This window comes from Mauremys reevesii, linkage group 2, assembly GCF_016161935.1.
Source record: "Mauremys reevesii isolate NIE-2019 linkage group 2, ASM1616193v1, whole genome shotgun sequence".
In the NCBI taxonomy this organism is placed as follows: domain Eukaryota; kingdom Metazoa; phylum Chordata; order Testudines; family Geoemydidae; genus Mauremys; species Mauremys reevesii.
The window spans coordinates 33,956,371-33,981,828 of record NC_052624.1 but is presented as its reverse complement, the minus strand read 5'-3'; the positions used below and the strand labels follow the sequence as shown (position 1 = coordinate 33,981,828).

General features: G+C 41.6%; 1 protein-coding gene across 8 annotated transcripts in view; it reads left to right on the top strand.

Annotated features, from left to right (window-relative positions):
* The window catches only part of MYO3A (myosin IIIA), a 188,271-nt gene that overhangs the window by 66,353 nt on the left and 96,460 nt on the right, over window positions 1–25,458 (top strand). For 7 of the 8 annotated variants that reach the window (XM_039523756.1, XM_039523755.1, XM_039523753.1 and 4 more), the window contains exons 4-7: window positions 2,309–2,413; window positions 4,076–4,175; window positions 21,436–21,512; window positions 24,316–24,461. In XM_039523756.1, coding sequence (XP_039379690.1) covers window positions 2,309–2,413; window positions 4,076–4,175; window positions 21,436–21,512; window positions 24,316–24,461 — 428 coding nt within the window. Of the gene's footprint in view, window positions 1–2,308; window positions 2,414–4,075; window positions 4,176–14,988; window positions 15,010–21,435; window positions 21,513–24,315; window positions 24,462–25,458 lie in introns of those variants that run through there. The other variant, XM_039523757.1, reaches the window with a different exon arrangement.

Sequence of the window (25,458 nt, the reverse complement as noted above, 5' to 3'; positions counted from 1 at the left end):
AACCCCACTAATCTCCCAGCTAGTTGAATGTGAGTTTTATGTCACTACATAAAGACTGATCCAGATGTACTGAGTATTCCTTTCTTCTTTTCCCCTGTGGAACAGTGTATTTCTCACAAGATGACCAAATTAGAGAACATTTTCTTTGACCAGAAAGACTGGCAAATAACCAACTTTTTCAGTCAAGACCATGCTACAAAAAAGAAAAAAAGACCTGTTTATCAGAAGCAAAAAATAAGATATTTTTTTTTGCTTCCATGTCTAGTATTTGATAAAGGAACAGCTTGTTTATTTAATTTATTTATCAAATGTTCTGCCATTCAGAGCCAAATACAGACGTAGTGTTAACAGTGCAACTCCATTGAATTAAACAAAGTTGCTCTCATTTACATCAGGTCTGACTGTCCATCTATACAATTAGTGTTACAAAAATGAAAGAAGAGGTTCCTGGAGCCCAGGAGAAATTAATGGTGCTTCCAAAAAAAGGAAAAGCTGGTGAAAAAGAGATGCCATAAACGTTTAAGATTATGGGCTCAATCCTTCAAGGTGCTGGAGATTCTGAACCCAGTCCAGCAAAGCACTTAAGCACATGCTTAACTTTTAGTGTGTGACTAGTCTCATTCTATGGACTTCAGTGCAACAACACACACTCTTAAAGTTAAGGATGGGATTAAGTGTTTGCCATGACTGTTGCCATAGTGGTCAGCACCTGCAGGGTTGAGCCGTATATTAGATTAATATAGAAAGCTCTTACAGCAGGAGTTTGATATTGGGTAGTGCCCATTTCGGTGTTTGGTTGCATTAACTGTACACATAGGAATGATTACAGTAGGTAGAGAGGTTAATGTGTATATACAGCCATTTATACAAAAATCAATCAGTTTCTTCCTTAAAATGCAAATCTTTTATTAATGCATTTTTTGCCTAGAAAAAACACCGGGGTGTCACAGGGTTCTTAGGACAGATGAACATAGATAAAATAGATAGGTATCTGACATCTGCAATTCTGGAGTTGAAAGATTTTATTGAAAACCAATGTATTTGATTTGAATAGGCTACAGGCTCTATAGTCAAATAGAATTACTACTGTATGTTATGCTCATGTAATCTTATAGTTTTACACTTTATTATGGGAAACTACTGAGCCTATACTACATAATGCCTACTACATAATGCCTACAACATAGTTCATTGTTTTATCAGAGTATTCTACTTTTTGGAAGAGATAATGTACATGCAAGTTTGACATCATTGTGAATGTTTTTAAAGTGCTTACAGTACTGTCTCAATCTTCCCATGTACATCATAGCTGCAGGCAGACTGGATTATGAAAATTACATCATGGATTTATCCTAATGAAGAGTTTTAAGTGACTAAAGTGAACATGTGAAATATTATAGCCTCAATCAATCAGCTCGTATTGTGCATTACACTAAGTCACTAGAAGACCTACATTTTGAAAAGTAGTTCCAGGGTCTGAGAAATATAAAGACCGATTGTTGATGTCCAAATGGCACTTTAGATACAGTGTAGTAGAGAGGCTGTTGGGAGCTAGTTATGGTGCCCTAAACCAGAGCCACTTGGTCCTGGTGCAAGATAACAGCTCCCCTGCATCTCTAAGGCATATGTTACTTGGTAATGTCCCTGAGGAATCTTATGTCAGTGGAAGAGCAGGCATTGAAGAGCTGCATTCCACCGTGCCCCAGTAATCCCCCCCAGCATGCCCCGGACGTGCTGCTTCCCCTTCCTATATCGGTATCTGGGGAGACAGCTGATGAGGATGGCAGCTACAACAGCAGCAGATTTCTCTTTACAGGGGAAATTCTCCACTGGCTGTCTCCAGCTGTCTTAAGTCCATTTTGCACAGTGTATGTGGTGCCAAGTGTTCTGAAGGAGACGTGAGAATCCAAGCCATAATTATCTGTAGCACGGATACACTTGCATTTGATGAACATTAGGAGCTATCAAAATGTCTCCACAAAATATCTCTTTAAAAGCGTGACAGTAATTTTAGCTTCAGAAGAAAGTTGACATCTAGATAAAAAATTAGAGAGATAAGATGTTGTACATGTATTTGTAGCAAGAGAGGAGACAGATGCAGAAAGAGGGAACAATGTTGGGTATAAAATGTAAAAACAATTGTTTGAGTAGATATTATGAGCACTAAATAAATTTCATTGCTAGGCTATCAGCTTAATAAGACCATGTGTAGGTATGAAAATGGAATCTACTGAAAACTAGAACCGATATGATTACTTCTCTCCTTTAATTTCCATTGTGTATCTTAATGCAATTTGATCTTTTATAGCTATGCAATGGAGGATCTGTGACTGATCTGGTGAAAGGATTTTTGAAGAGAGGTGAAAGGATGGACGAACTTGTAATTGCTTATATTTTACATGAAGCTCTTATGGTAAGATAAAAACAGTCAATGAATGGACAGTCCAATTGATAGTTTATTCAAAAAGTATCTCAGGCTACACAATTTGGATTCTGTAGGGGTGCAAATAGCAGTGTGCATCAAATTACAACTGTGCTGTAATTCCCCTATGTGGAAGCTGAGGGCACACACTTAAAGGTTCCTAGTTCACATTTCTGTAAATCCTGTTTGAAGAGTGCTATTTAACACAAACTAGAAACCTTTGAGTTTGTACCCTCAGCATGCACACGCAGGGTGTTACTGCACTGCACTGTAGTCCAAACTGTGGGGCAATGCAGACAAGCCCTTAATTTTTTTTCAACAAATGAATATATACTCCATTTTAAAAGCATGATGTTTCTTCCTATATTACACTAGTGTTTAATGAAATAAGGTTTAGTTGTAAACTTGTTTTTGAATACTACCAGGTAAAGTAGCAGTTCAGTTCATCAGTATCAAAAGGGCGAACATTTATTTCAGGAATTGATTACTTCTCCCTCGTTGCATTAAATAAATACAGCTTTGCATCTAAATTGTTTTTCTTTTGGAGACATAACTGCAATGTCCATCAGGTCAGGGATTATTTTAATGAAACATTTTTTTCACTGGAAAATGCTTATTTGTTGAAAATGAATTTCTTTATGGGAAAGGGTTGGCTTTCACAAATTTTTCAACTTAAAAAAAATCTTGGGAGAAAAATACTTTGAAATTGTTAAAACGTTTTGTTTCAACATTTTCTAAACAAAGAAGTTTGGATTTCCAGTTTGAAATGACTTATTTTGAAATTTAACTTAATTATAGTAAAAATATGTAAAAAAAGGGGGGGGGGAATGATTGAAATTGAAACAAAGCATTTCAAAATCATCAAAACAAAATATTTCCTTTTTTCTTCAGGTCAGATTTTCAGTTTGCCAAAGTTTTCTAGATTGACTTTCCCCCCCCAAATTGGGGGGAGAGAATTTTTTTTTTTGATATCTCAAAAATGTTCATGGGATGGGAAAACCATTTCTGACCTGATTCTAGTGCAACATACCAAAAATACTGTTCTGTGTCTCATGTTGTGGGACAGCATCTACCTTGTAATAAAATAATTTACAACAAATTGAAATCTCTCTCAAAAGAAAAATCACTATAGCTATTCAAGACAAAGTATCTTTCTTTAACTTTGCTATTTAATTAGAGTTTGAGTTTCTGCACTGGATCTATTACTAGAACTTAGAACTTTTCTTTGTCTTTCTGTTTTAATGGTCCAATATATAATCAAGATTAATAATGCTTCTTTACTTCTGTCATCATGCAACTTGTCTACCTGAAAAAGAAGTCACTAAAAAGTCCATTTATCCCACATAGTTGGTTGATAGTTGACTCAGTGTTCTTTGAATAAGAATAGAATTTCTACGGGGGTTGTACCAAAAATGCTAAGAGAAGTAGAAATCAAAATCAAAATACACTGACTTTGTAAGTGCCCATCGATTGGCAAACAAATGGTAGTTCATTCTTGAACTTGGTGGCTATTCTCATTTTGAAACTAAGTTTAGAAAGATAGAAAAAGCATACCACAAAAATATCAGCAAAGTTAATACATAGAATAATTTCAATTTTCAATCTGCAAATGAAATACCCATAATGTTAATGTATTTATAACTTATTTTTCAGGGGCTTCAGCATTTGCATGAAAACAAAACCATCCACCGTGATGTAAAAGGAAATAATATCCTATTGACCACTGAAGGAGGCGTTAAACTTGTGGATTTTGGTATGTGATGTTTTTACAGACAACGTTGTAACGTTAAAACATGAGGGGAGAGAGGTGTAAAAGTCAACAGTTAAGAACAGCTGACAATGTTTTGATTTAGATTTGGACTACTTTGTTTTAAAATAAAATCAACTTAACTGGTTTGAAATTAGATAATATAAAGGAAAACAAATTATTCACAAATAGAGAATATCCCTAACTATGGTCTTGGCAACTATTTTACTAACAGCGTTTAGATTATCTAAGCGTAGGAATTAGTCTATTGCTCATGGACCCCAGATGCTTTCGTGGCAGGTGGGACAAAGCCAGTTAGTATGATTTAGAGTGTAGTTAGTACATGGGGTCTGGAATGACCTCATGCTAGTTCAAAGAAGTAAGGGATGCACAACTTTAATGCTGTAAGTCATAGGGACGTAAAACTAAAGGGTATTGGAGAATAAGGGAGTTTCTCCCAGAGAATCCAGCCCAATGAGTTTAGCCATTGATTTCAGTCAGAGCTGGATCAAGCCCTGAATGATATTCTCCCATTCTTAATGAAAGCTTCATTTCATTTGAACAGAATGCAGAATTAGATTTATGGTAGTCAACATTTATCCCACTTCTAGTGAATGAAATTTATCAGTGTGGACAATGGGAGGGAGTTCTAGATATGTGTATATAAATAACCTGTGATCTCAGCTTACCTGTGTGATATTATCCTGTCTGGCTACACAGAATTAAATAAAAAAGCAAGGAATCTTCCCACCCCTTGTTAGGCCTGTGTCAGAGCCTGTCACAATTGAAGTCCTTGTGCTCAAGGGAACATAGGAACTGTACCCTCTGCCCAAGGCATGGAGGGGTAGGGAGAAAGTGGATCTTGGGCCCAACTGACTCTCTGCATCAGCCTGCAGATTGATGCAGGCCACATGGGCAGGTAAGAAGAGGGGGGAAGGAGGGAGAGAAGCAAATGACTTTCCTGAAGGATGGTGCAGACTCTGCAGTCCCCTGGTGCACCAGGTTGGTGAGGGAACAATCTCTCCATGAGCTTCCCATGGGGCTCTTTGTCTGGTTACGTAAACAGGCAGAGAAAACCAGTGATTGAAAGATGAGCCTGTGAAAGACATTATGGAACATAATTCCAGAGAAGAGCACATTATCATTCTGAATATTATATGATTATATAATAGCCTAAGTTACACTTTCTTTGAGTTAGAACATAGTTTTTTTCTTAAATAGCTCTCTGTGTTAGTAGGCGTCACAAACAATAACTGCTAAACATTAACAAGTTAATTGGTCTTAATAGCAGCAGTGGCTTTTCTTTACTTTGTGCCTTTTGTACTCCTGAAATTGTAGTACATAATGCTGTACTGTCATCCAAAATTCGTTCTTTTGAGCATTAGTGCTGCCTTTCAAGAAGCATCACTTATTCTGGTGTATATTGTACACAAATTGTATATGCATATTGTATCATGGCTACTTTTCTGGCACCCGTTACCCTAGCATGTGAGAACCTCACCGTCTATAATGTATGTACCCTAGCAATAACCCTGTCCAGCAGGGATGTACTATTAATCCAGTATTACAGATGGGAGACTCAAGCACAGACCATCAGAGGCGTGAAGTTCTGGAACAACCTTCCAAGGGGAGCAGTGGGGGGCAAAAAACCTAACTGGCTTCAAGACTGAGCTTGATAAGTTTATGGAGGGAATGGTATGATAGGACTGCTAAAATGGCATGTGACCCATTGGCAACTGCCAGTAGCAAAAATCCCCAGCTGCTGGAGATGGGACACTAGATGGGGAGGGCTCTGAGTTACTACAGAGAATTCTTTCTCAGGTATTTGCCTGGTGGGTCTTGCCCACATGCTCAGAGTCTAACTGATGCCATCTTTGGGGTCGGGAAGGAGTTCCCCCCGCCCCCGGTCAGAATGGCAGAGACTTGGTGGGGGGTTCGCCTTCCTCTGCAGCATGGGGCATGAGTCACTTGCAGGTTTAAACTAGTGGTAAATGGTGGATTCTCTGTAACTTGAAGTCTTTAAATCAAGATTTGAGGTTTTCAGTAACTCAGCCAGAGTTAGGGGTCTATTACAGGAGTGGGTGGATGAGGTTCTGTCGCCTGCAATGTGCCAGAGGTTAGACTAGATGAACATGATAGTCCCTTCTGACCTTTGAGTCTGAGACAGACTAAATGAGTTGCATAGGAAGTAGGGGCGGCTCTACTGTTTTCGTCGCCCCAAGCAGCGCGCCGAATTGCCGCTGCGGACAGCGGGGGCAGTCCGTGTGCCGTTAGGGCGGCACTCGCGTTTCCGCAGCGTCAGCAATTCGGCAGACAGAAGCTGCACTGCCGCGAACAGCTGAACATAGAAGCTGCCGCCAAATTGCCGCTGCTGCGGAAATGTGCATGCTGCCCTAACGGCACACAGACTGCCCCTGCCGTCCGCGGCAGCAATTTGGCGCGCTGCTTGGGGGCAAAAACACACGGACTGCTGCCCCTTGCAGATTGCCGCCCCAAGCACCTGATTGGAATGCTGGTGCTGGCCCTGATAGGAAGTCTGTGGAAGAGTAGAGGATTGAACCTGGCTCTCCTGAGATCCAGGATAGCACCCTATCCATTGGACCATCCTTCCTCTTTTTGCATAGCTATGAATAGATATATCATATGAGATGAGTATGTTTTCTAGTGAATATATTAGGGATATCCAGCTAATCAGATTACTAGACTGTGAACTTTTCTAGAATTGGTTAAATATTTTGTTATTTTTTTCTTAACATATTGCTTATAACAAGGCAAGTTAATATGTACATAATCTCAGAATATTATCACAGCAACATGCATAATGGGATTTTCTAAAGCGAGGAGATGCCAAACTCTCATTGAAATCTGTCAATTCCAGCAGGCACCTATCTTCATCTTTAGGTGCCTAAATACCTTTTAAAAAAACTGGCTCTTTGTCATCAAAATCTGTCTGGAACAACTGACAATACATTGTTCCACCTCCATGTGCAATAAAAACCCACACATTCATCCATATAGTATACTTTTACTTACACCTGATTTTTGTGGAGCACTTACTGACATTGACAAGCACTTGTGAATAGTCCTACTGCATTCACTTTAAATTTTTGTGTGAAAATAAGGCTGTTTCACCAATATGCTAAAGATTGGACAATTGGGTTGTTAATCTGGATTTAACAGGGGTACAAGGGCCTACACTTCCCCAGGGTTGCCAAAACCTGCTGCTTATAGACTAGATATTTCGTAGTATGAGCTGCTGTTTCCAGAAAAACAAACTGTGCACATCCATGAAAAAAATATGTAGTATTCCATTGTCTAGGAAGGTGCATTAATCAACCTTGTTATAACACTGTTCCTTATTGAAGGTCATGCCCCCATGCCATGAGGTGGAGGCAAAATTTTACACAATGTGTAATTAACTGTTAACTGTGAAGGTAAAACATCTGTCTTAATTTTGTACATTGCACTTTAAAAAAATAGGTATTTTCCTGATCAGGGGCGGCTCTAGGCACCAGCGGGCCAAGCGCCCGCTTGGGGCGGCATCCTGGGGAGGGCGTCATTTGGCCCCGGTGGAGCTCCGCGTGCCCCCCCTCGCGCCGTCGTCCTCCTCCCGCCTCCTCTTTGGGCCTCCGCGGGCGCGAGCTGCGGCAGCGCCGCTCCGCCGGGTGGGGTGGACCTGCCGCGCGGCATGCGCGGAGCCTCCACGGCAAATGCCGCCTCTCCCGGGATGCGAGGGAAGAGGGGACGGAGCGCGGGAAGAGGGGAGGGGGAGCGGCGCAGCGCTGCTTGGGGCTTTGGGGTGCCCTAGCTGTTCCTGATGACATTTTTTTAAAAGCAATTCCAAAGTAGTAACTTTATAGTTAAAAGTTTCATAAGAATGTCATCTGGGCTTGCATTCAGAATGACTACAATAATACCCTGTATTTGATTTAGAATATAGGAAGCAGAGAGGTTTATGATGGATGCACGTTAGCATGACTAAACAAAGACATATCCTAACTGTGACTCATCAGTGAGAAATTGAGGGGAAATATTTGAAATTGGCATTACTTTGATTAATACGTGAACCTTTCTTCCTAGTAGAATTAGAAGTTGCAGATATCCTTAGCTAGCTCAACTCTAATTTTAAAAATGTAATAAGATAATGATTTTTTTTCAAAATTAGAAAATAATTATTCTGTTCTTCAGATGACTGAAGCAATCAAAGTAAAGAGTCATGCAAATCTAACCTTTGTTGATACTTCAAAATTGTCTTTTATTACTTTGAATTGTAAATTAGTTGTCTTGCAACCTACCTCCAACCTGGTAAAAAATACGTTTCTTTATATAGAATGTTGTGTGAGAGAATATCTTTCTTTGGTAATGCATTGTTAGATTTAATCTCTTTTTACCATCAGTGAGATTGAAGACATTTTAGGTAGTACTAAATTAACGTATACATTGACTGGACTGGCATTTTTTTGTTTGTAGGAAGGGTACCTAGTAATTCCTTTGACGTTTGTAACTCATTGACACTATACTGTCTCTTGCATTAAAGGCTTGAGCTTTATTAACATTTTTACCAGAAGTAGTAATCTATTAGCATAGTTTTACAAAAGCTAGGGATATATGGATGTGCTAGTTTGTTTGTCATAGTTTGTTGGGTGATATTCAAACGTCTTTTGTATCCAGAAATACAGGCCAAATTTTAAAAACTGAATGCTTAAAATTAATCCATGTTTAGGCACCTAAAAGAAGTAGACTGACTTTCAATATGCTGATCCCCCACCAGTCCCCTTAAAATAAGACCAGGATGATAAGACTGGACTAAACACTTCAGCTTATTCCTCTGCCAATACTATTTAATGTGAATAAGGGGAACTACATAAAAATGAGGAAGCTAGTTAAATGGAAATGAAAAGGAATAGTCAGAAGAGCGAAATGTCTGTAAGCTGCATGGAAACTTCTAAAAACACCACAACAGAGGTGCAAAGTAAATGTATATCCCAAATAAAACACACCCCATGAGGACCAATAACAATGCTACCATTTAAAAACAGAGTAAAAGAGGCTGTTAGAGACACAAATGCATCCTTTAAAAATTGGATGTCAAATCCTACTGAGAAAAATAGGAAGCAGCATAAACTCTGACAAGTCAAGTGTTAAAGTATAATGAGGCAGGCCAAAACGAATTGGAAGAGCAACTATTAAAAAATACAAAAATATTTTTGCTATTAGTTTTTAAGTACATAAGGAGCAGGAAGCCAGCCAAACAATCAGTGAGGCCACGGGATGGTGGAAGTGATAAAAGGAGCACTCAGGGAAGACACGGCCATCGCAGAGAAGCTAGATGTATTGTTTGCATCGGTCTTCACTGCAGAGAATTGAGGGAGACTTCCACACCTGAGCCATTCTTTTGAGGTGACAAATCTGAAGAGCTATCCCAGATTGAGGTGTCATTAGAGGAGGTTTGGGAACAAATTGATAATTAAACAGTAATAAGTCACCATGACCTGATAGTATTCACCCAAGATTTCTGAAGGAACTCAAATATGAAATTGCAGAACTACTCACTGTGGCATGTAACCTATCATTTAAATCAGCCTCTGTACCAGGTGACTGGAGGGTAGCTAAAGTAAAGCCAATTTTAAAAAAATGGCTCCAGAGGCAATCCTGGCAAGTACAGGCCCATAAGCCTAACTTCAGAACCAGACAAATTGGTTGAAACTATAGTAAAGAACAGAATTATCAAACAGATGAACAGAATATCGTGGGGAAGAGTCAACCTGACTTTTTTAAAGGGAAATCATGCTTCATCAATGTATTAGAATTCTTGGAGGGTGACAACAAGCATGTGAACAACAGTGATCCAGTGGATATAGTGTACTTGGATGTTCAGAAAGCCTTTGACAAGGTTCCTCACCAAAGGCTTTTAAGCAAAGTCAACAGTCATGGGATAAGAGAGAAGGTCCTCTCATAGATTGGTAACTGGTTAAAAGATAGAAAACAAAGGGTAGGAATAAATGATTAGTTTTCACAGTGCAGAGAGATAAATAGTGGGGTTTCCAAAGGATGTGTACTGGGACCAGTGCTGTTCAACATATCCACAAATAGTCTGGAAAAGGGGGTAGACAGTGAGATGGCAAAGTTTGCAGACAATAGAAAATTATTCAAGATAGTTACATCCAAAGCTGACTGTGAAGAGTTACAAAGGGAACTCACAAAACTGGCTGACTGGGCAACAAAATGGCAAATGATATTCAAAGTTGATAAATGCAGAGTAATGAACATGGGAAAACATAATCTCAACTATACAGAGTAAATGATGGGGTCTAAGTCAGCTGTTACCACTCAAGAAAGAGATCTTGGAGCAGATTGTGGATAGTTCTCTGAAAACATCTGTTCAATGTGCAGTGGCAGTCAAATAAGCTATCAATGTTAGGAAAAGGATAGACAATAAGGCAGAAAATATCATAATACCACTACATAAATCCATGACATGACTACACCTTAAGTACTGTGTGCAGTTCTGGCACCCCATCTTAAAAAAAGATATAGTAGGACTGGGAAAAGTACAGAGACGGACAACAAAAATTATTAGTGCTATGGAACAACTTCCATATGAAGAGGGATTCAAAAGATTGGGACTGTTCATCTTAGAAAAGAGATGACTAAGGGGATATGAAGGAGGTCTATAAAATCATTGATGGCTTGGAGCAAGTTAATAGGTAAAGGAGTAAATAACCTTTTTCTAACACAAGAACTAAGGATCATCTGATGAAATTAATAGGCAGAATATTTAAAATAAGCATAAGAAAGTACTTCTTCACACACCTCACTGTCAACCTGAGGAACTTATTGCCAGGGGATGTTGTGAAGGCCAAAAGTATAACTGGGTTTAAAAAAGAATTAAATCATTCATGGAAGATAGATCTGTCAATGGCTATTAGCCAAGATGGTCAGGAACACAACCCCATGCTCTGAGTGTCCTTAAACCTCTGACTGCCAAAAGCCAGGACTGCAAGAAAGGAGAGATCACTTGATAATTGCCCTATTCTGTTCATTCCGTCTGAATCATCTGGCATTGGCCACTGTCGGAAGACAGGATACTGGGCTAGATGGACCAATGGTCTGACCCAGTATGGCCATTCTTATGTTCTTAATAAGGCCAACCCTGAAGTCATTTTTCAGTCCTTGGATAAATCTCCATTTGCCTTAGTGAGGATTTCAGGTTCAGGACTGAAGTCACTTTGGGAAAAGACAGTCTGATCATTGATATGTTGTTTCTGATTTACATGTCTCATTGACACTGAAAATCTAGCAAAAGTGACCTCCAGAAGTTTTCCAAACAGTAGTAGAAAACATATTATTCTGAAGCCATCTTAACCTATTGCATTCTCAAATTTTATTGACCTACATTAGCTGTAAACTTTGTCTGAATCGTTTTACAAAATGCAATCATTAATTAAAATGATTTCATTTTAAAGTATTCAAAAATAAAAAGAATTATCCCTCTGCCCTCAGCTTATTCTTAGCAGTGAGTCATAGTAAGGCTTAGTATTTGTGTTAGTCATTCTAGCATGCATCCATAATAAAGTTGTCTGCTTCATTGATTCAGATCAAGAACAGGGTATAATTGTGTTGTCATTTCTCCATTCCAGATAACATGACATTCACGTGTTACTTTTAAATGACATTTAATATAGAGGTTCTAATAGAAGCCAATAAAAGCAAAGAACTTCAAAGTTAAAGCTTCCTCAGTAAAGAGCTTGTCAAGCTGCTTTGAATATAGGCCCAATAAAAACATCTGAATTTTCCGAAGGGGAGAACCCTTTTTATAGACCAGGATCATAGTTACTGTCCTAGTCCAGTCTCAATCATTGAACAACCTTTTCCTATTAATTCACATTTAGATGCCATGGGGTACCATGAATGTTATATAATGCATAGTGCAGTAATCTAATGTCTTATACTGTAAAGTATGTTAGACAAAATAGGCTGGAAAGTAGCTGGATCTGGCCAGCAAAAGAATTCCCCAATATGGGGGAGCTCAGGTACCTGGCAAGGCACAGAGTGGGCATTGTTAGTTTCTGTGCCACTCATCCATTCAGCCCTGGAGCAGGGGACACGTGAGGGCAGGGACAGGGGCTGGCCGCCACATGCTGCACACTAGCTATGCTCACCGGCGTATGATAATGTAGGGATCATAGCCAGCTAGCATAAGTTAGAGCAGCCCCCATGGGTTAGATTGGTCCAGTTTAGATTCATGTCTGAATTTAGCCCAAAGGATTTTCAGTCTGAACTTTGAATAACTTTACTTCTCTGGGATTATGTAAAAACAATTTGTTGCCTATTAAAACAGAATTACAAAGAGTCATCTAAAATGTCTCTGTCACCTTCACTTCTCTGAAGTAAATCAACACAAGAACTATGCAGCAAAAGCACCTGGGTGCCCCTTCATGAATGGTTTTAAAATGTGTAAGACTTGCTTAGCTTGTGGTTTGGGTTTTTAGGTGTTTTTTTTGGGGGGGGGGGGAGTGGTCATTGTTTCTGCTCACCAGGGTTCTTCTTACAGTTCTAGAATTATTTCTATGGTGACAGATCTGCCTGTATCTTCATTCTGGCCTATACATTTTATGAAACATGCCTTGATCTTTTCCAGTGACATCCGTCCAAGCCCTATAATTCCTATACTCATCCTTTTATATACTAACCTTTCATTTTTTGAGTGATATGGGTCATACAACCTGAGTAGGACCCTCCAGCTTTCTGTTTAGTATTTGTACCCTGGAAAGCATGTTCGTCCTGGAAGAGCTTTGTAACTCTGGTTTGCCTATGTCCCATCACTGTTTCTGCCTCTGACAGTCTGTTCCATACATTAATTAACTTTTGTGTAATGAGATTTTTTTTAAACCCCTTTCAGGCCGGGTCCTTTCTCAGCTCTTGGTTTACAGCTGGTTACATTCATAATAGTTTTATGAAGCCCTCCTGTGTGTGTTCATTGTTCAGGACTAGCATTCTGGAACTCCTGGGTTCTAATTCTGGCTCTTATGCTGGGTTTGGGAGGGGGCTTGCCTTCTGATGCACCATCAGACAGCTGAAACTTTGCAGCTCTATCATAGATTGTTTTAAAATAAGCATGTATGCCCTCCCTACATCTTTCTCCTCCTACTCCCACATTCCTCATGATCCATTTTCTCCAGCGTACCTAGATTTAGAATCCGAACCATAAAACTGTTTTAGTTTAAAAAAAAAAAAGAGTCAAAATGCTGCTGCAAAAATCATTTTCCTGGCTCATCATTTCAACTGCATTGTGCCTTTCCCCCCTTCCCCTGGCTCCCCCTTCTCCACCACATCAAGCACAAACTGCTTTTAAGACTCTTATGACTTAACCCCACCCTCTTGTCATCTTTTACATGGTATGGAGCCATCAACCCTGTCACAGTGATGATAGCCAATTAGTAAAACTTCCCAAGACGCACCTTCACTCTTTCATCCATGCCACCCCTTATGCATGGGAGGAGCTCCATGCAAAGATCTGCAAAGCAACTATGTTGTTATTCTCCTTTAAATGTCTCCTTAATAGCCACCTATGCTGTGATGCTTACAAAACACTTGACAATGGTTATGCATCTGCTGTGCTGACTGGTGCTTATTATGCTAATAGTAATCATCTCACTGTCACCTTGTGCTCCCTCCATCTGTTTGTTGTATTCCCTTGCTGTAGAGAGGTTAGCCAAGGCTCGTCTCTCTCCAGGGCGTCAGGGAACCACACCGCCTCACTAAACTTGGGAATAGTTCTTGCGGGGAATTAGTCCGGCCGCAGGAGTCTTCCTCTGAGGCCTTCGTGAAGGTAGAAATAAACACAGTAAGCCCAGGCCCTAGGTCAGGGCGGGGCAATGGTGAGTCAGGTGCTCAGGCCCTCAGGCAGAGTCTGAGCAGTAACAGTATACAAGAATAGGCCCAGGCCCTAGGTTCCAAAGGGTCTGGGAGAGGGGGAGACGGCCACCTGCGAGTTGGTTGGCAGGGGGCACACAGGCCCTCCCACTCCACTGCATCCCAGCCCGGGGCCCTAACAGCGGCAGAAGACCCGCTGCTATGTCAGTGGGGATCCTGGCCGCAATGCACTGACATAGGCTCTGGCAGTGCTGCAGCCAGACTAGGGTTGGATGTCCCCGGGCTACTTCCAGACTCCCCCTCTTGCGGTACCTCGGTCAGGGTGGTGTCCTCAGGGGGGTCCAGCACCATGGGTTCCTCGAGATAGCTGGCCATCGGTAGGCTCGGCAACTCCTCCGGGTAGCTGGCCAGGGGTAGGCTCGGCAACTCCTCCGGGTAGCTGGCCAGGGGTAGGCTCGGCAACTCCTCCGGGTAGCTGGCACAGGGGTAGGCTCGGCAACTCCTCCGGGTAGCTGGCACAGGGGTAGGCTCGGCAACTCCTCCGGGTAGCTGGCCAGGGGTAGGCCTGGCAACTCCTCTGGGTAGCTGGCCCAGGGCAGGTCGGGCCAGTCCTTGGGTTTTCTGCAGGCCGCTGGCGTTTCCCAATCGCTAGCTAGGCTGGAGGCATCTGGCCTCCCCGGCAGCTGCTCTCTCGGTGAGCTCTGAGGTCGGACCTTTATACTTCCAGGGCAATGCCTGACCCTCTGGGGGGTGGGCTCAGGCAGGGCTGGCGTTATCATGAGGTGAACTGAGGCAGCCACCTCAGGTACCAGACGGGGGGGGCACCACTAGGACCCAGAGTGTAGAAAATTGTGTCTGCTGCTGGTGCATATGTATTCTCTCTGCTCTAGATGCACAGAGATGGTGGAGTGCTGTGCTGGAGAAAGGAGGGCACAAGAGATATAACAGACAGTCAGGAGAAAAGGTGGTGAGAGGGAATAACAGAAAGCCTCGTACGTACCTCTCTAGCACCCCCCAGGAGCCTGGACTGATTAACACCAGCTTCTCAGGGAGCTTCCTGTTTCCTGCTGCTTCCCTGAACCCACTTGAGGAGAACAGTAGTGGGAACCAGTTAGGCCGTGAAGACATTGATATCTTCCCTCACTCAGGCCCTGCTACCAGCCTGCTTATTTGTCCCCTTCAACTGAGTGTCGAGAGTCACTATATGTGGCACAGAACAGCAGTCATGAGTGAAAGAAGAAAACGCCCCTCTGGGGCAGCATTCAGAAAAAGAAAGAAAACAAGGGAAGCTTTTCTTTCTAAGCAGGAAGGGCTCTCCTGAGATACATAGACACAAATGTTCACGGTAAGCCTTCTGGTCCCAGTGAGGATGTGAGTGGTGAGGAGATGCCTGATTTTCCAGTTAGTCAGAGTGCAGGTGACCTGGCAGCTACTGCAGCATCCATATTTGCATCTCAGATGGATGTAATCATGCACATTCCTGAAGAAAAGTGTAGATCAGAGAAGAGTGTGATGAAGGTGCAAGAAACGGCTGCTGCTGAATTTAGTTCCTTAAGTCTAGATGATCCAGGATTGTGGAACCACTTGAGCAGTAGCCTGAGGGACTTCCTTGTACTGCATGGGCCACAGCAAGTGAAAAATGTCATTGTTCCCCAAAGACAATGAAAATAGAAGTTTCCATCCAACACATTACTGGCGTGAAATCCTGAGTGGTGACAAAGTGGAGAGGCCATGGCTTATGTACTCAAAAACCCAGAATGCTGCATACTGTTTTTGTTGCAGACTCTTCCAGTCTAATGTTCCAGCCACACTGGGTTCTACAGGAACAAAGGACTGGAAAAATCTGGCTAGAAATCTGGCATGCCATGAGAAGGCAGCAAATCACCAGAGAGCATTCCATAGGTGGAAAGAGCTTGAGATGAGACTAAGGTTAAAGGCCACCATAGATGATCAGCATCAAGAGAAGATTGCATCAGAGTCTCTTTACTGGCAAAATGTTCTTTATAAGCTCATTGCCATTGTGAGAATGCTTGCTACCAAAACCTAGCACTGTGTGGCACTTCAGATCACCTGTATGTGCCAAACAATGGAAACTTCCTTAAAATTGTGGAGCTGATGGCTGAGTTTGATGCTGTACTCCTGGAGCATCTAAGAAGAGTCACCACCCAAGAAATATACACACACCACTACCTTGGAAAAACAATTCAAAATGAGATCATACAGTTACTAGCAACAAAAGTCAAACAGAAGATTATGACAGATCTGAAGTCAGCAAGATATTACTCTGTTTTTCTGGACTGCACACCTGACATCAGCCAGACTGAACAAATGACTCTAATGGTGCGTTTTGTAACAACAACAGAACCTAGTGAAAATGTCCCGGCAATGGTGACTGTCAGAGAGCATTTTCTAGAATTTATTGACATTGATGATACTACAGGAGCTGGTATGACAAATGTGCTTCTTAAAAAGCTGGCAGATACGGGAATTGCGATAGCTGACATGAGAGGTCAGGGCTATGATAATGGTGCCAACATGAGAGGAAAGAACAGAGGAGTGCTTATTTTGTCCCATGCAGTTCTCATTCATTGAACTTGGTGGTCAGTGATGCAGCATCAGCTTCTAGTGAGGCTGCTGAATTTTTTAATGTAATTCAAAGCATTTATGTATTTTTCTCTGCATCAACTCATTGATGGCAAATTTTGAAGCAACATCTGGGAACATCCTCTCTGACACTGAAACCACTGAGTGCCACATGATGGGAAAGTTGAGTGGAGGCAATAAAGCCTATCAAACACTAAATTGGGAAGATAGATGATGCCATAGTTGCCATTATGGAGGATAATGCTATGACAGAAACTGTTTGTGGGAGAACAGTGGCAGAAGGAAATGGAATCACCAGAAACATACATAATTTCAAATTTCTGTGTGGCTTAGTGTTGTGGCATGACATACTGTTTGACATAAATGTTGTAAGCAAGAGACTCCAAGGTGTTGACCTTGATATATCTGGAGCAATGGAACAACTGGACAAAGCAAAGTCATACCTACAGTCTTACCAGTCAGATGAGGGATTTCAAAACATTCTGAAGAGTGCATAGAAGCTGGCAGAGGAACATCACACTGAAGCTATTTTTGCATCAATTCAAGAATACAAGAGTCACCGAAGAAGAAGACGTTTTGATTATGAGGCACCGGATATTCCCATAAGAGACCCCAAACAACAATTCAAAGTTGAATTCTTTAACCAGGTGCTAGATTGTGCAATACAATCAGTTGAAGATTGTGCAATACAGTTAGCTCAAGGAGCACAGCAGTATATTTGGGATGTTGTATGATATTCCAAAACTCCTCACTATACCTGAAGAAGATCTACACCAGCAATGCAGGGCACTAGAGACAGTGTTGACACATGATAACATGGGCAATATTGATGCGAGTGATTTAGGTGATGAACTGAAGGTCCTTTCAAGATACATTTCAGCAGGATCAAATCCAAAGGCTGTTCTGGAATATACGTGGACAAATAAGATGACCAGCCTCTTTCCAAATGCTTTTGTTGCTCTGCGCATACTTCTAACACTTCCTGTAACAGTTGCCAGTGGAGAACGCAGCTTCTCCAAGCTGAAGTTAATAAAAACACATCTATGCTCCACAGTGACACAGGAGAGGCTGGTCGGCCTTGCAACCATCTCAATAGAGCATGAGCTGGCCCAGACTGTGGACCTTCAGCAGGAAGCAGTTCAAGTCTTTCCAACCAAGAAGGCACGGAAAGCACCACTTTGATTATTCAAACTGATGATAATGCCAGTGTTTACTATGCAGACAAGAAAAGTTACATTTGCTGTTCAGGCATTTGAAAGTTAAGTATTACTTAAAATTTTTGAACAAGGCATTTTAAGTTGTTAATTCTCCTTTATTGGGGTAGGTAGCAGAACAGTACCATGAGAGGAGTAGAACAGGAAGAAGGCATGGGGGCATCATTTGAGCTCCCCGCCTCATGTGCCAAAATGTTATGGGCCAGCCCTGGGCTCAGAGCTTCCTGGCTCCACCCACTCTGGTGTCTGGAGGGACTCGTCTCTCTCCGGGGCAGCGCGGAACCACACCACCTCACTATACTTGCCTATTGTCATATATTTAGATTGTAAGCTCTTTGGTGCAAGGACCACATTTTTGTTATGTGTACAGTGCCTATCATAATGTACCTCCAATCTCTGACTCAGGGCTGGGGGAGCTATCACAGTATATCAATATTTAATAATGATAATTAATAAAGTACTGATTGTTGCACTACTATTTGCTAACTTAATTTAAGTCCAAGATCATAACTGAGTAGCTCTAGTTCTCAGGTACTTCTGCTCTGCTAATGCTTACAATGTGAAGCTTGTATGATACCTGCCATCTGAGGGTACTACGCAAAAATATCCACTTTTCATGAGTAAGCCAGTGCCTAGAGTTACCAGACATAATAGGCAAGAAACATGCCTGATCTTTTTCTGAACACACCCATAATATCTATTTTTCTTATCACTAAGTGTAGTGCCTTCCTTTCTATATATGTGTATGAGAGAGAGTCCGTGTATTTGCATAACTCGTGCATTTATTTATCAAATTGTTCATCTTCATAAGATTTTTCACTTTTGCATTGTATGAAAAATGTGTTGGCAGTGGATTTTTAGATTTCCTTCGGAAGATACTTGATCCAGTTTTTTCATTACAGCAGTAGTAAAGAAAAAACCCTAAAATGTTATTGTTAGAAAATGTACACGTTAAAAAGAGCTGGCTGGGTTTATGCTTGATTAGTTGCTGAAGTGCTGGAAGAAATGTTGCCAAGTGTGGCATGACATCATCTTTCCCCTACATGCAGAAAGAGCCCAAAGAAATATCATTTGTCATAAGACTTACACTCTGTAATCTGAAATGCCAGGTTAGTGCCAAGAGCAAAAGGGTATAAAAAATCAGCCTAAAGAAAATAGTGATGAACAATTCAAATTAAATCAGCTTTTTATGGAAGTTAAGAATAAATAACTAGGATTCACTTAATTATTACAGTTCAGTGAGAAGAAACTAGACTTAGACTGAGCAGGTTTTGCATATTTAACATTTCTTTTATGTTAGCTCCTTATCTATGCAGAAAGTTACGATTATTTATAAAATCTGACACTGGAATAATATCAAATCTCAGTTACTGCCTTTCTTTTGCCTTTAGGTCCAAATCCTGGTCCCTGTGTCAAGCCTGAGTAAAAGAACTTGGCACGGGGGGTTCCACGGTGGTTAGCAAAGGGACAGAAACCTCCTCCTCCTCCCTAACCCTAAGGCAGCACAGTCGCTGTATGGGCACTAAAACAGCTTTAGGGCTGTAGTAGCATCTGTGGTTGCTGCACAACCTCTCTGCAGTGTGTTTTGCTGGAGGCTTCATTTAGCCATAGATCTATAGGCCAGAGCCTGGCCCCAAGACTCCCTTCGGTAGCAGCAGGGATGAAGCCACTGTGCAGCAGATCTCCATGGTGCACAAATGATGTGGAGGCCATGTTAAGGCTCCTCACATCCTGCTTACCACTAGGCAAATGAACCGTAATGGCTCTGCTGCTTATTGGGCCTCTACAGCTATGGAGAAAGGGCAGATTTCACTCGTTATCTCACATAGCAAAATACAGAGAGAGGCAACTACAAATGTAATGATTTTGAATGTGTTTCTTTTTAAACAACAGGCTGATTTGCCAAACAGGAGCTTTAATGCAGCCTTATTTTTAGTAGCTATGCAGTGACTTTTAGATGATGGACAAGTATAGTTGTGCTGTGAATCAGAGCTGAGTACATGCATTCAAAGTAAAAACCAGATAATCTCCTCTCAAGTGTCTTTTCCTCCACCATAGCATCTTCAAAGTCTCAACCTGAGGATTTGCGCTGGGTAATGGACAGCCTGATTAATCCAGCCTGTTTCCACTCAGTTGCTGATGTGAATTGCTCCCATTATGAGAAAACTGCATGTTTTCTTGTGGATAAAATGAAATGGATTCAGAACAGGCAATATCTGGAAAGAACAAAAGCTACGTTATCTCTGCTTGCTTTGGCCAGTCTTATTCACTGAAGTTCTGGATGTTTCAGGAGAATTTAATATCATTACCTGGGCTTTGGATCCATTTTCCTTCATGGTCAGTTAAGGCCATTGGGAAATACTGAGTTCATTGCTGATGCAGATCGCTAATGCCTTCACTGGGCATGGTGGGTTGCTAATAGTTGAAAAGAAACATGTGCAGCCTCTGTTCAAAGAGCCATCCCCAGACACTGACAGTCTATCCATTACTGATTGACCAGTATCTGATATTCCAGTTTGGGTTAAGATTATGGAAACAATTGTGGTGAGAGAACTCTCACAATATCTTGATGCCTCTGACTTAATTTACCCTTGCCAGTTGGGGTTCTGTCCTGGGTACACACACAATGGCACTCTTGCTCCTGTGCCCCGAGAATGCTCTCAGGGGTTACTACCAAGGTTCTGTGCTGTCACCCCTTTTATTCAATGTATATCTGAGGCCTTTAGGAGAGTTGAGGATGTGCTGAGGATACCCATCTTTATCGTTATGTCTTTTCCAGCCCAGAGCATGTGATTAAGCGTCTTTCTTGGTGTCTAGGCAAGATTGGGCCCTGGATGAAAATGAGTTTGGTTGCCATTCAATCTAGCTGAGCCTCAGGGGATTATGGCTGGTTGAAGGAAGTAACTAGAGGGTCTGTCCCCTTCCGACTGAGGATAAGCATTAATAATTTATTATTAAATTCACAATGTGGAAGTTCTGGTTAGATTCCATAATACTATTAGACATTGATTATCAGTTACCTGGTCAGATTTTTCCAGCTCTGTCTGTCCAGGTATTTGCAGACTTTGCTACTGAATGTGGACTTTACCATGCCTTTGTCACCTGTAGTCTGGAGGACAGTGTCCTTTAAATATGTTCAGAAGCTGAAGCAAGTGTAAAATGTGGCAGCCGCTTGTTAAGTGCACAGTCACCAGACATGACCCCCAACACTTCAGGATCTGCACCCGTTGGTTTCTGAGTGGAAATTAAGGTATTTGTTTTGACTTCTAAAGCCCTAAATGGCTTGGGATCTGCCTACCTTATAGACTACCTGTCTCTGCTAGGTGATATTGCTTCTGTTGTGATTAGTGGAGGTACTCAATCTAGAGTTCCCGTCTTTTGTAGGAGAGGAAGCTGCTCTTCCAACCCTAATCTTCTATGATTCTATGATCTATGACAGGACATTCTCCATGGTCCTGATGCAAAATCCATTGTAGTCCCAGGACGAGATGATGATGACGATGGCACAATCCAGATGGAATTTAAACAAAAGTAACCACCACTCTGAATATAGCTTCCCTGTATTCCTTTAGGTGTGTCTGCTCAGCTGACCAGCAGTCATCTCCGTCGGAACACGTCTGTGGGCACCCCTTTTTGGATGGCTCCAGAGGTTAGATTACATTTGAAAACATACATTTTTTTTCCAGATTGCTTTTGTCTGTCTCTCTGCTTCTCTGTCTCTTCCCTTTTATTTTAGTAGTTTTAGCAAACTGAACGGAAATGTCAATTGTAAAAACTTTTTACCCTGTATAAAATGCTTGTATTTTCTTTCATCTGTTTTACTTTTATGCAATGTTAATTCAAATGTATTTAATTGAATAGTGTGTGATTAGAACAAGAGGAGCTGCATAGATCACTTGTTGAAATTCTTTGGAGGAGAAAGTATGTTTTGAAATCAGTTTCTTTCTAGGGGTAGAAAGAGCCCACAGTTATATTGTGACTTCAATCCTCTCTTTTAAATGACAGTCCAGCAAAACTATGTTTAAAGTCAGGACTGAGAACAGTGTGATCCTTTTTGAGTATTGTAGATTTCACAGCAGAATGGAACTAAACAGGAGGTTACTTTCTTGATTTTATGTATTTTATTTGTGTATCTCACTGCTCAGGAGACTTTTAATACAGCACGTTCTTCATGAATAGACAACAACAACAAAACATTTGTGTGAATAAGTAAAAATGTATTTGAAGCTTAGTCGTAACTTTGATTGCTTTTTATATCTAAAGTATAAAAATAGATATAAACTCCAATAGGACAAATTAAGTTTATTAAATAAGCATATGCAGCAATACATTGTTTGCAAGAAAATAAAAATGTTTTATAGTATATGCAATTGTACTATTTATAGGGAAAAAAACTGTACTTTGTTCAGCCCAGTAGCTAATTAGCTGAAATTTCCCGACTCATCTGTCGTTGTGAATTAACTGAAATGAATTTGAAAATAAAGTTTTTAATTAAAATTGGCATTTCTGAATGTGTTGCTAATGGTGGCCATCTTGTTGAGAAATTCTCTCTCTGTGAAACTGGCAGAATGGGTGCCCAGTGGGACAGACTGCAAACCAAATTTCTTTTTTGATGCTCGGTTCATAGCAGAGGAAGAACTGTACAGTGCCATTATCCCCCGCCACAGGAATAACCCACACAAGGGAGAGGAAACTTCACAAGTTTGACCTTACTGAGTTTCCTCCAAGTTCTTCTGTCTGGTGTAGGACATGGTTTGCTTCCCCTCTAGAGAAGAAGACTGGGGTTCCACCCTCTTGTCCCTCAGATCACCTGACATCTGCATGGATTTTGGCATTTTCAGGAGGCAAGAGTCATCCACACAGACACCCCTTGCCACAGCTCTGCCATTTTAAGCATGCTTCCTGCAGCAAACATGGCTTCCAGGGATTCTCCTTATTGCAGCTGCCCATGACCCTCCCTAAAAAGAAGTTCCAGAGTGCAGAGGAAAAACGGTGTACTTTACTAAACCTTTGGCTTCCACTGCTTTCCCTCATGCACTTCAGGCAGGAGAATCTGAAGGAACCCAACTGGCTTCTGCTCTGTTTCCTCCAACTCTACAGAGCAGGATTCTGTGGAGAGGCTTCCATGGGGTCGAGTGAAGGAGATGAACACTGCAAAAGGCAGAATTCTGCTCTTCTGCAGGTTCAGGCTCTTTGTGAAGATGTAGAGGGAAGCATGGAGCACTACGTGTTTATTAATATTGAACAAGATGTTTATAGTGTTTATGCAGAGAAGTTCTTCTGTTGATAAACCAATATGCCCAAGACAGGAGTAGTGGGGGCTGTATTGTTACAAAATTCTGGGGTAGTCTTTAAGTTCTATTGAATGTGGGCAACATATTTTATATTCTTTTGTCAAATGTATTGTATATGCATCCATAGGTGTTATGAAAGTCACTTTTAAAAAAAATCCAATAAATAAATGCAAGAAAGAGGGAAGCTGCTTTAGACCCTCTCTCACTAGACTGCCATCTCACCAGAGACAGAAAGTATGTCTTTTTTCTGCAGTACTGAAATTGGAGGAAGTAAAGCCTGGACTAAGACATAGATGAGATATGCCCATTCTTACCTCCTGGTGTCACTTCAGCTATCTTTTTTAAAGGAAATTTATGGCCCTCACAGTTATGAGTCTGCAGATAGTTTGAAACAAGAGTTGTGAGAGGTCTGACTTGCCACTGTCTTCTCAATGGGATGTTAACTCCAAGATCCATTGCTTTGGGTGGCTCTGCCAACATCACCTGAGCAGAGGACTCTGTGCAGGACAAGGAGAGAATAGTACAATGGACCCAGTCAACAAACCAACCCAGCCAAGCAGGTATCTCAGCAACCAGAGTATAGGTTCTGAGGGAATCCCGCTGCCCTTGGCTCTGTGAGGGGAAGAGGGGACCCTGGCTGTCATCTCTGCTGCTCCAGAGGGGAATCCTGCAAAGAGGGCAGCAGAAAGGGCCGCATACTACTGCACCTATGTCTCTAGTGGGGAGGAGGTCCCTGTCACTGCCGTTCCATGTGGGGATGGTGGGGCCAGAAGGCAGAGCCACATTGGACTCTGTGTTATGGTGTGCTGGTACACTCCTTTAATACTCAGGCACCAATGTGGTGTCGTGTATACGTAGGTAGGTATGAGCTCCCCGCCTCCCAACTCCTATAGCAGAATTGAGAAGCAGGGATAGGATGTAATCACCAGTTTGCTCTCTCTGATTTCAGCATTGCTTTTCTGCAATATGACTGGCACCAGCAGGAGACTTGAATATGCTCAATGTAATTTAAATGCTTACTTTTCAATAGATTTCTATTTTATCGCAGTAAGTTTCTCACCGTATGGCTGTTTAAATTGCTGTGCTTTTCAGTGTAGATACTCATGAACATTTTCATAAATGAACAATGTGAACCTAAAAACGGTATTCCTCTCACAGGTCATTGCATGTGAGCAGCAGCTGGACAGCTCCTATGATGCCAGATGCGATGCATGGTCACTGGGTATCACTGCCATAGAGCTAGGAGATGGAGATCCACCTCTTGCTGACTTGCATCCTATGAGAGCACTTTTCAAAATACCAAGGTAATGTCTTCATACCCTTATTTCTCACAGTAATAGTCTAATCCCCACCACTTTCTTGTACTCCCTCCTACCAAACTTGGGCACCTTTATATCTAACAACTGAATATTAAGGACTAATTCTGCTCAGGGAGCAGTGCAGAAGCACGCTGTCCCACAATCAGCCCTGCACTCTGCCTCAAGCATATACAAGTCTCCAGGAGTGCAGGGCTGATTGTGGGCACTGCATCCACGTTGGACAGACTTCAGCGTGCATTTTATCTGCAGGGATAGTTCTGCTGCCCTATGCTGAAGGGGTGCAGAATTCAGTCAAGTCCTTTGTGTGCTGCTACAAACAGTGATCTGAGCTTGGAATGTCCAGTCTGATTCCTACAAACAGGTCAGGACAACATGTAGTTAATTTCTCTAATCAAATGTCTTGCAAGGTTCCATTATACACCCTGCAGTGGAATAATGTTCCCCTAGTCGCAAATGTACATTTTCCCACCCTCCCCCAAGCACAACTACTGCCTGTTTCAACACTTCTGTCCACACAAGCTGCATGCAGCCAGCACTCCTTCTGAAAGTGTTTTCTTTGAGCTTTAAGACTGAAGAACCCACAATGCTTTGTCCTCACACAGTATTCTGAGGAACTTCCATCTCAAAGAACAAAAGATACTGGGCAACCTCCCTCCTCCTCTTGAGTTATTGTAAAATCCAAGCCCACTTAAACTCTATTTTTGTTATACTGACGTGGAGAAACACAGTGAGATGGGACCCTGAGGAAAAGAGGGTGGTACATCCTCTTAGTGACATGCTAGCTGGCACTTGTTTCTTTGACATAGCCATTAAAGATGCACAGATTTAGAATTTTGCGACTGAGAGAAGAGAGCCATTGTTAGGCTTAGCAAAGTTTACCAGATTTTCCCTTTGATTTGTGAAGCCTACAAGCTCCTCCTACCAAAAGAGAGGCAGTATTGCCTAGTGGATATAGCACTGTTTTGAAAAACAGCCTCATTTT